At 41.5% G+C, this 11,446-nt stretch overlaps 1 protein-coding gene across 2 annotated transcripts; it reads left to right on the top strand.

The window, feature by feature from the left end:
* Window positions 1–280: 280 nt before the first annotated feature.
* Window positions 281–4,003, top strand: LOC147420091 (pentatricopeptide repeat-containing protein At2g13600-like). Of its 2 annotated transcripts, none has more exons than XM_086504913.1 (2): window positions 281–414; window positions 527–4,003. In XM_086504913.1, exons 1-2 carry the CDS (start codon window positions 391–393, stop codon window positions 2,327–2,329), a joined length of 1,827 nt encoding a protein of 608 aa, XP_086361039.1. In that variant the 5' UTR covers window positions 281–390; the 3' UTR covers window positions 2,330–4,003. The 2 variants fall into 2 exon arrangements, with proteins under 2 accessions (XP_086361039.1, XP_086361040.1); XM_086504914.1 differs by having other exon boundaries at window positions 283–414; window positions 532–4,003.
* Window positions 4,004–11,446: the final 7,443 nt, after the last annotated feature.

Raw genomic sequence — 11,446 nt, 5'->3', positions numbered from 1 at the left:
TCAACCTGCTACATACCAAAGTGGGAGTTCATCAAGAACTTTTCATGCTTTTATTTATACACATAACTTGATGAGCATGGGGTGCCCTGTTGAGAAACAACTCCATTATGGATTTACTTTTCCATGACTTCTCGCATAATGCAACATGCCCTCCTCCCCGTGGTCTCCTTGAATATTACTCTCTCAATGCGTGTGTGTGTGTGTGTGTGTGTGTGTGTGTGTGTGTGAGTGAGAGAGAGAGAGAGAGAGAGAGAGAGAGGGGCGAAAGAAAAAATTGACTTTTTTGGGATACTTCTTTTGAACCCTCCTTTCTGTCGCTATCGTGTGAAGCCAGACACAGCTATTAGCAATTTCGGCTTAAGTTTTATAGGAATTTTGTGGTCCGAGGCTATGGGGGCGACCTCTACTGTCAAGGTAATCCTGGGCAACCAAAAACCACGCACGCACACGCACACGCGCATGCGCATGCGCACGAGTTTTCTCATTTTTGATGTAAAATCTCTGGTTTTTTTGTTTTTAATCTCAGAGCAGCTCAAAAAGAATTTGGAATATCAAACCTGGAGTGGGAGCCAATGATAAGGACCTGAAAGCAATCAGGCTTTCTTTAATGACGGCACTAAAAGCTTGTGCTGAGAAAAAGGATTTATACCAAGGCAGTAGGATACATGCTGATATTCGTGGTAGTGGGTTACTTGAGAAGGACACATACTTAGGGAACACGTTGGTCAGTATGTACGCCAAATGCGGTGCACTTGTCAGAGCACAACAAGTCGTTGATGAGCTTCCTGTCCGGGATGTTGTCTCTTGGAATGCACTTGTTGCAGGGTATGTTCAACATGGGCAGGGCAAACAAGCTCTAGGTTGTTTTCATCGAATTCGAAGCGAGGGCCTCTCTCCAAGTGCCTTTACCTATGCTTGCATCTTGAAGGCATGTGGCATTATGCAAGACATTGACATGGGCAAACAAATACACGATGAGATTGTCAGTCAGGGGCTGTTGAGAAACGATGTCGTACTTGGCAATGCTTTGGTTGACATGTATGCCAAATGTGGCGTGCTTTTGAAAGCACAACAAGTTCTTGATGAGCTTCCTGTTCGAGATGTCATCTCTTGGACTACACTTATTGCAGGATACGCCCAACAGGCACAGGGCCACAAAGCTGTGGGCTGCTTTCATCGGATGAAAAGTGAGGGCTTCTCTCCAGATGCAATCACCTATGCTTGCATTTTGAAGGTATGTGGCATTATGCAAGACATTGACATGGGCAAAAAAATCCATGAAGAGATTGTCAGCCAGGGGCTGTTGAAAAAAAGCATTGCACTTGGCAATGCTTTGGTCGACATGTACGCCAAATGTGGTGTACTTTTGAGAGCAGCACAAGTTCTTGATGAGCTTTCTGTCCGGGATGCTGTCTCGTGGACTGTACTAATTGCAGAATATGTTCGACGGGGGCAGGGCCAGGAAGCTCTGAGCTGTTTTCATCAAATGCAAAGCAAGGGATTCTCTCCAGATGCAGTCACGTATGCCTGCATTTTGAAGGCATGTGGCATTATGAAAGACGTTGGCATGGGCAAGCACATTCATGATGAGATTGTTAGTCAGGAGCTCTTGAAAAAGGACGATGTGCTTTGTGCAGCTTTGGTCGACATGTATGCCAAATGTGGTGTACTTTTGAAAGCACAAGAAGTTCTTGATGAGCTTCCTGTTCGGGATGCAATCTCTTGGAGTGCATTGATTGCAGGATATGCCCAACAGGGGCTAGGCCAGGAAGCTTTGGGCTGTTTTAAGCGTATGCGGAGTGAGGGACTCTCTCCAAATGTAGTCTCTTGGACTGCACTTATAGGAGGATACGCCCAACAAGGGCTGGCCAAGGAAGCTCTGGATTGTTTTCGGTTGATGCAACAGGAGGGCATCTCCCCAGATGCAATCACTTTTGTTAATGTTCTTGCTGCATGTCGTCTCTCAGGTATGGTGGATGAAGGCCAAATGTATTTTGATGACATGAGGAAAAGATACAGCATTGCACCAAACGAAGAACACTTTACTTGCTTAGTTGATCTTTTTGGGCATGCAAGGCTCTTTGACAAAGCTATGAGAGTAATCAATATGATGCCATCATCTGATCATCCTCTAGTTTGGGTCGCTCTTCTAGGTGCTTGTCGAAAATGGGGAAATGTGAAGCTTGGAAGGTTCGCCTTCGAGCATGTAGTACGACTAGATCGATGTAATGCGACAGTATATGTCTTAATGAGTAAGATTTATGCGGCCGCTGGCATGCAGGAGGATGCCAAAAACATTGAATGCATGAGAATTAAAAATGCCCCTTGAAAGCAGACTACATGCGGGTATGTGAAGATTGTTATGCTGCTACCTCACTATTATCAGGAATAGAAAAGCGGTTTTGAAAGCAGGAAGTGTTTTTGTCGTTACAAGTTAACTTTCTAAAACGGATGCATCCCCAAAAGTATGTCAGAAACTATACTGAAAGCCTGGTTTTTCATGGTGCAACCTAAAATCGGCAGGGCGCCCACTTGATCAAGACAATGTGGAAAGCTTGGAAATGAAAACTTCCTGCAGCCTAACATTGTTTGCATGGAGTTTACCAGAAAGCTTTGAGTTTAAGAGGAAACCCATTGCCCCATATTTCATGCATACAGCTGCTTACGATGCAGTTCATAGTCGAAGCGGGTTTGCTGCTATGCTTCAGAAACTCGACATGCAGTCTTCTATGTGGGTGCATAGTAACAGCAGCTCAATTTGATGAGGCCCTGCGATCTCTACATTTAACAAAATCAGTCCACAAAATTGAACTTATGTTTCTCAAGTGCATGAAAGAGGGAACCCCAGTTTAGGTGCTACGTTTGTATGCCTTACCCTAAAAATAGAGTCGGCACGCAATCGGTTGGCAACTACATAGCGCCTATGCTGGAAGAGGCTGAAAGCTTGCAGGATGCCCAAGTGGTGTTTGAACAGGTTGGCTCATCAAACATTATTGGGGCAAGTTTGACAAGTTCAAATTTTAATGGAACAGATACGTGAAAAGGGAGAATCTAAGAACTGAATTGTTTTGATCAGCTGAAGCATACTGGCAAGTTCAAATTTTAATGGAACGGAGCTATTCTCCTATCACATTTGTTCGTGCCTTCAGCGCTTGTGTAAGCTTACGAGCCACTCAGGAGGGCAAAGAAATACAAGCTGATATTGAAAGCAATAGCTCGTTGGGTGATGTGCACCTTCCTTAAGAGTGCCATGCCTACTTATTGGTAAACCATTTACATGTCTAGCACTCTCTTGAAGGATAACTCTGAGCCTCTTTTGAGCATTCCATGAGGTCCATGAAGGATTGGAATACATAATACATAATTGTTCAGGGCATTACCCCAAATTTTGACTTTGCCTTTTGGCAATGTTCTGATTTGGGTCCTTCCTACTTGACAAAAGCTGTTGCTTTTTCAGCATTGGGTGTTGCTTTCTCCATCTGCCCATGGTATATAATCATGGATAGCTTGTCTTCCACAATTAATAGTACGTGCCAAACCAGTCAGATGGAGCTTTAATGTCGATAGATAGGGACTTCCCACGACACTGTCGCACACGTGGTCTTAAATGAACCTGGGAGGTGGGATTTATGGTGGGTAGAGTTATGCACAGATCTTGAGGAAAATTGATGGCGGCCCTCAAAATGTCATTTGCGTTGGCTTCCTCGCTCACAGTCCAGGTCTTGAACCCGTGGCCCGCTTCTTGGGAGGTTGATCTAACCAGCACTCGCGTTGGTTGTAAACTTGGTAAGCAAAAGTAAACTTGCACATATAAAGTGAACTCGGACCGTATCCAACGGTTCCCGTAGTCATAAAAAACATGTGTTAGTTTCGCATAGTCGATCCCACCAATTGGGGTTCATTTAAGATCCCATGGTATATAGTGTTGAGAAGGAACGTCCTCATTTTAATGCTTCTTAAATGTATTTTTGAAAGAAAAATAGAGATTGATACTTTTCGTGCATTGATGCTTTTAAGTTTAGCTAACAAATTGATTTCTTAGGAGGAGGGGAATAGGGATAAGAGAGACAAGATTCCTTACATGGTGAAGTTTTCACAGTCCTTCCCAACAAAATTCATAACATAACACATCATTTCCATGGGAACATAGAATTTTCAACGCACTTTTTATTGGATTGATCGTTTGTCTTATTGTAGCTTTTGCTCATCACTCATCATGACAAAATTAATGTTGTTGGTTAAAACTTGTCATGGAGTTTTTTTAATTGTATCTTTAATTCATACTTTCAACTATATTTTTGGTAGTTTGGCTCTATTTGGAAGCCCTTGGATGTGGTTCAACCTTTACTGTGTGGAATCTACGTTAGCTTCATCAATATTTCGAGTGTATATAGATTTTAGAAAGTTTTTACAATGAACTGTGATGAAAATTCAATCCTTTAAAAGCATATGAAGGAAGATTAATTTGACACAACTAACCATTACTCTTGGTTTTTCGACAACTTGCTTTTCCATTTAGTTCATATGTAAGCAAACACAACACATCTAGTTTACTTTCCTTTATGCCTTTCATGGAAATTATTTATCTTCAAGAATGCAACAAATACTAACACACTACTGAAATTGGTAGCTTTCATAGGTTTCATGGTCTCATAGTACAGGGGCATTATTGAGGGGAATATCACACATCTAAATGTTCGGTGTTGCCCTTTCTATTATAGAGCAAAGAACGTGTTGGCCTATTGAGGATAATTCAAAATAGTATTCATCATCAATTCAACTTAAGTACACATAACAAGAGATTAAAAATGAAATGAAACTTACTCATTGAACTAGATCCAAGAGAGTACAAGAGGTCTCTCTTTATAGAAATGAGTTAGGCTTATCCCTTGAGGAGTACAATGTGTAGTACAATACATAAGAGTCCAAGTGCATGCAAAGAAGCATCCCTAGGAAGAAGGGTTGACCCTAGAATATAGGGGCTGATTTAATACTATGCTCATGCACCAAAACTACCATCATATCATGTCATGTCATCTCATATCACATGAATTTCATAAGGGTATATTTATAGGTTGAAGCTAGTTTAAACAATCCTTTCCTTAGGGTTTAAGCTATGCAAAAAACAATCCTTTCCTTAGGGTTTAAGCTATGCAAAATTTTAAAAAAATTCATAAGCGTCAAAATGGCTCATAGGTTTCCATGTAAAAAGTGGATCATATCATGGTTTCCATGTCAAAGATGACTCATATCATGGGCTTCCAATAAATGCTCAAAGTGCCTAGAAGGCCCATAATCATAATGCATAATGATTCTAAAGTCATTCCCTCAAACTCACGATCATAATCAAACTCATGTTCCCATGGCTATCTCCAAAATGATACAAAGTTCTCAAAGAGAGGGTTGTTGAAAGACCAAATTGGCAATAAAGTTTTTTGTGCCTTACGTGTTCGATTGTTTGTGAATTCGCAGCTTGCATTGTGGTCTTGTCCTTGAAGTTTTGAATCTCCATTGTTTGATTTACTCTCTAAATAGCATGTTGTATAGAATCCTTTGATGGTAGTGTAGGCCTTGCTTCATGTCAAATTTATTTAGATCTCAACCTAGCTTATGAGACGATTTTGGAACACATTCACATTCAACCTTGGTAGAGCCCTTGTCCTTTTAGTAGCTTAAGTGGAACAATCCGTTGTTGATGTTTAGCACAAGATCCCATTCATTTAATGTAGATGGATTCTCCTATTCTTTTTGTTGCAACATGAGACTTCACAACTTACTTTTGGAAGGTTCTTAAGAGGTAAAATCCTTTGATTGGTGTCTTTGCCTTCTCTTAGCTTTGCCTAATTTCACCTCCTTTTTGGGTTGATCTTTTCTTAGTGCCTTAATTCTCCACGTAGGCCGTGACTTGTGGCTTGGTACCCATAAGTGTCTTTGACCTTCAAAGTAGTTCGAAGCTATATCAAGAATCTATCCAGCCCATGTGCTTGTTTTTCATGCTACATGTGAATCTTTAAGTCATATTGGATCGTTGATTTGAACATAAGTGCTTGAAACAAACACTTTCTTTTCTGGTTTCCACTTCAAAAATACTATGGTAGGATGTTTTAATTGATAGACTTTTGATTTTATGTTATGAGCTGAAAGTGATGAGTCATTTATTGTGCTTAACAAAGACTCTTGTGTTACATTTTCATCCTCAGATGTGGAGATTCTTCTAGAATCCATCAATGTAGACACATACAAGATGATGAAGTTAGAGGTTTTGGAAGGCTCCACTTTAGCTTTACCTTTCTCTTGATATGTGAAATTAAAAGCTACTACTTCAAGCTTCTTCTTGCACTCTTTCACTAAAGGTACTCGGATTTGCTTCTTTGCTTAGCATGGACAAGATAGGAAAAGTGTTGTAGATCCTCTATCACATTGGTTTTGTATCATAGACCAAGAATTTCTTCTTCAAAGACTTCCCTTGGAGCCATCACTCTAAATTCAATGTACTTTGATTTCTTCCAAATGTTAAATGTACCCGCCATTATGTTGATCCCTTTTGCATGCAAATGCTTTTCAAGATTACTCCAAACTTGGTTTGAAACTCTATTTTCCTTCCTTTATAATCCACTAGAGCTATCTATATGATGCTCCATTTGTACATTCTAGAACAATTGCTGTAAAGACATGGGTCCTATGGGCAAGGACATCGGCACGACCGGACAGTGTGTACGCTAGGGGGAGGCTATAAGATAGCACGGTTGGGTGGAGACTAGCACACGCATTACCACCGCCCTTTCACTGGTATCCGAGCTATTTTTGGGAGGAGGTGAAAAGCGGGTTGCATGTGCGTGCGAAGTTCTGCTTCTCTCCCACGTTCTGCAGACAGCGACGTCTTCGTTGTGCAGCAAAAGAAGACAGACATGCTTTCCTGTGCGCAACGTGCGGATAGAAAGCGACATCCGACCGCGGCCGCCCCATCTACGTCCTCCACATCGAGCAACCAAGGCAAACTTGATGGCAATTCGACGGCTCTAAAGTCTTTTGTTGGTGTCGTTGGTTGCGCGCGTAGGAAGGCCCGCTTAACCTTTGTATAAAAGAGGGCTTAACCCACCCCATGAGGGTAAAAGGACAACACTTTACCATCAAGCTATTGGCACTTGTTGTGTATAACAAGGAAATATAGCCTACTTGTGTTGAAAGGAAAACGAGAAGGAAAGGGAAAGCTTCAAACTTCAAGGAAGTAGCTTCACCCTTCCTTTTCACTTCTTGGAGGAAGGCAAGTTTTACTCCAAAAATTCTTTTTCCTCAAGGAGGTAGCTTCAAAGTGAACAAAATCCTTTACAAAAACGACGGGTTTTTGTGAAGAATCAACGAAGGTGTTCTTACAACGAACGACAAGTGAAGTGCTTAAATTTTCACAAGGTGAGGTTCGCATGCAACGCAAATCGTGGAGCATACAAAACACAAAGACTTCAATTTCACAAGGTACAAGTTGCTGTTTTTTTTCTCTCTTTGCATTAGTGTGTGTTTACCATGGCCAGTGAGGATATCCCACCTACACACACGTTTGATTTTGAGCACATAGACCAAAATCAGGGCACCACAGGTGCAACTGACACTAATATGCATGATGATGATGATCTAGGAGATCATGGCCTTGTAGATATGGCTGCTTTCAAAACTTTGAAAAATCGCCAAAGCGTACTTTAATGCAACCTCTCTGCACTTAATGCAAATGTTACCAATCTTACGGAGTTACTTGTGAAATTTATGAATTCGCAGACGACTCAAGGAGCCACAAGTGGCACAGTTCAAGGGAATCAAGCTCGCACAACTCAAGGAGTCCAAGGGACAAATGCTGCAGAAGGTAGCAATGCATTACTTAAGAATATAACCATTCTTGAATTTCACGGGGAAGAGCGTGATCGCAACAAGGATGCGGTCAATACGTTCTTACACAAATGGAGTGATATTCATCGATTGAGACACACCCCGGATATAAAGACTCACGGTTCAAGGGAACCAAGCTCACACAACTCAAGGAGTCCAAGGGACAAATGCTGCAGAAGATGCAGAAGGTAGCAATGCATTACTTAAGAATATCACCATTCCTGAATTTCACGGGAAGAGCGTGATCGCAACAAGGATGCGGTCAATACGTTCTTACACAAATGGAGTGATATTCATCGATTGAGACACACCCCGGATATAAAGACGACTGTGGAAACAAGTCTATCTCTTAAAGGCAAGGCCTATAAGTGGTGGATGACATTTCCAATAGATGCTCGTCCTCGTCTTGGGCTGTGTTTCAAGCTTCTTTCTCCAAAGAGTTTTTGGACTCCAATGAAGAAGATAAGAATTGGTTAACATGGGATGCATGCCGCATGTCTGGCCTCTCTCTCACAATGTACCTTTCAAAGTATTGAAAAATCATATTAAAACTAGAAGGTATAGATGAATTCCAAAAGATACGGGGTTTTAATAGGAGTCTTGACAAAGACTATCGTCTTCATGTCAAGACCCAACATCCAAAAACTTTGGAAGAAGCCATCAGTCATACCCAAAGATATGATGATGACCAAGAGAGGAAAGAAAATATTCCCTACACTAAGAATAATTTTGCTAAGAGAAATGTGGCTAAGAGCCAATGGCGAGGTAGATCTCCCACACGTTCCAAGAGGAATAAGAGACAATCTACCTCTCCACGCCCACAAGAGGCTAAGAAGCCTAAGCACTCACGAGATACTCCACGTGGGTCTCTCAGCACTGCCGATTTTGAGAGTGCAAAGAAACACAATTTGTGTTTTAGATGTCTTTCAGACCAACATAACAAGAAAGATTGTCCTCTTTTGCAAGGCAAAGAAAAGGCCATGCACACGGTGCAACGCCTCACATTAGATTCATCTCCTAAATATTGTGCTGTAGTGGTTCTTCATATGGAAGAAAAGCACAAGTGTTGTGTGCATGCTTCAATGTGGCAGCCCACCTTTGGCCCCCATGATTTGATTCGCATGCATAGCACTATTAACGGACAACATGTTCGTATTTTAGTGGATGATGGTGCAACTCAGAACTTCTTGAACTATAAGTTAGTCAAGAAATTGAAGCTTACACAGACTCCTTGCTCTCACAAGTATATGGTGGAGCAGATGTCTGGGAATGATAAAGAAGTATGGGACACGGTAGTTCAAGGGGTTGAGCTTATTGTTCAAGATCATATGATGACCCTTGACTTCCAAGTTATGAACATGGACCGTGATGATGTAGTTTTAGGACGGGAGTGGTGCATGGTTTAGGAAACACATTGCACACTAGTTATGAACACAACTCCTTATCCTTTATGGACAATGGTAAACATGTGCGTCTGCTTGGCGAGAAAAATATACCCTTTGCACCTCTTATATGTACAACCGAGTTTTTTATTTTGCAGAAAACAGATTTAATAGATGAAGTCTTTTTGTGTTACTACTTGTCTCCAAGTCTTGTGAATTCTCAAGAGCAAAGTGCGGTGAATTCTAGTATTGGTATGCAAAGTGCAATGAATTCTATTAATAAACAAAGTGTTAAGAAATCTAACGAGCAAAGTTCTCTCAATTTTAATTCTATAGAGCAACGTGCAACTGTTGTAAAACAAACATTACAGGAATTACAAGATTCTCCATCCCAGCATAACTCTAGTTTACTTTCTCCTTTTGCACGACAAAAGTTGACTCACTTACTCACGGAGTATAGTGATGTGTTCTCAAGTGATCTATCGCCGGGTTTACCCCCTACACGTGATGTGCAGCATGGCATAGATGTCTTGCCAAGCACTAAACCGGTGAGTAAACCACCTTATCGTATGAGTGCTAAAGAAGCCAAGGAGGTTGAGAGTCAGTTGGCTGACTACCTCGCCCGTGGTTTCATTAGACCTAGCACTTCACCTTGGGCATCACCAATTCTATTGGTAAAAAAGAAAGATGGTACTATGCGCATGTGCGTAGATTATCGCAGATTAAACGCCATAACCATCAAGAACAAGCATCCTCTACCAAGAGTAGATGATTTGTTTGATCAACTCCATGGGGCAGATACTATACAAAGATAGATCTTCGTTCAGGATACCACCAGGTGCGTATCCGTTTACAAGATATCTCCAAAACTGCCTTTAGAACACAGTTCGGGAATTTTGATATTTTGGTTATGCCTTTTGGTCTAACCAATGCTCCATCTACATTTATGACACTCGTGGATAGTGTCTTATGTCCCTATCTTGGAAAATTTATTGTGGTTTTCCTTGATGACATTCTCATTTACTGTAAGACTGAAGATGAACACATAGAACACTTATGATTAGTGTTCGAATAGCTACGAGCTCATGCCCTGTATGCTAAGCAAAGCAAGTGCGATTTCTTTAAAACAGAGATACATTACCTCGGTCATGTGATCTCTTATTCTGGAATCAAGATGGACACTGGCAAGGTCGCTGTCATTCTTCGATGGCCACATCCCAACACAGTTGAGGAGCTTCAAATATTTTTAGGCATGGCTGGATTTTATTGACAGTATATCCGTGACTATGCCAAAATCACTGTTCCTATGACTGATCAACTTAAAGCAAAAGGTAAGACCTTTTCTTGGGAAGAAGCCCAAAAATGCAGTTTTGAACAGCTCAAGGTATCTATAGCCACTGCTCCCATCCTAGCAATCGTCGACCCACTTAAGCCGTTTGTGGTAGAGACTGATGCTAGTGATAAATCCATTGGTGCGGTACTTCTCCAAGAAGGAAGACCTATAGCCTTTGAAAGTAAAAAGTTAGGTAGAGCTCAACAGAATTATTCTATTTAAGAGAAAGAGCTCTATGCCATAATTCACGCTTTACGAAAGTGGCGAGACTATTTATATGGCACCGAGTTTGAAGGAGTTTTTGACCATGAGAGTATCAAATGGTTTACTACTCAAACAGACTTGAAGGGCCATAAAGCTAGATGGGCTGAAATCCTTCAAGATTATGATTGTAAGCTAGGATATTGCAAGGGGCGATATAATGTAGTAGTGGATGCACTAAGTTGGATGCCTCAGATTAATTCACTTGCTTTCACGGAACTAAAGAATGGATTTTTGGAGTCATTACGTGGCAAGTGTACACAAGATCAATCATATGCTAAAGTGTGGAGTGCAGTTTTGAAAAGGGATCCCTCACACTCACTGTCAGGACAATGGTAGGACCTGTCCGGGCCAAGGACCAGGACGGACATGCAGTCAAGGGGGTCCCTATATTGAGAAGGCCAAGGGCCTATATAGGGCATGGATGGGTGGTGATGAGCATGTTCAGTTCCCTGCCCTTTCACTGGTATCAGAGCTCAGGGAGGGAGGTGAGAGCTATGGAAGAAGGGGAAGGACTCTCTCTCTCTCTCTCTCTCTCTCTCTCTCTCTCTCTCTCTCTCTCTCTCTCTCTCTCTCTCTCTCTCTTTTTCAT

The sequence above is a fragment of the Adiantum capillus-veneris genome, chromosome 28, assembly GCF_014529385.1.
Source record: "Adiantum capillus-veneris isolate H3 chromosome 28, ASM1452938v2, whole genome shotgun sequence".
Taxonomy (NCBI): domain Eukaryota; kingdom Viridiplantae; phylum Streptophyta; class Polypodiopsida; order Polypodiales; family Pteridaceae; genus Adiantum; species Adiantum capillus-veneris.
Note: the sequence above shows the minus strand (reverse complement) of the source record. Positions and strands in the feature narration are given on the sequence as shown.

Bases quoted from the DNA above. Each gene is read 5' to 3' on its own strand.
- LOC147420091 (XM_086504913.1), top strand. From the start codon at position 391: ATGGGGGCGACCTCTACTGTCAAG. The intron at 415-526 runs GTAATCCTGGGC...TTTTAATCTCAG, and splicing joins GGGCGACCTCTACTGTCAAG to AGCAGCTCAAAAAGAATTTG.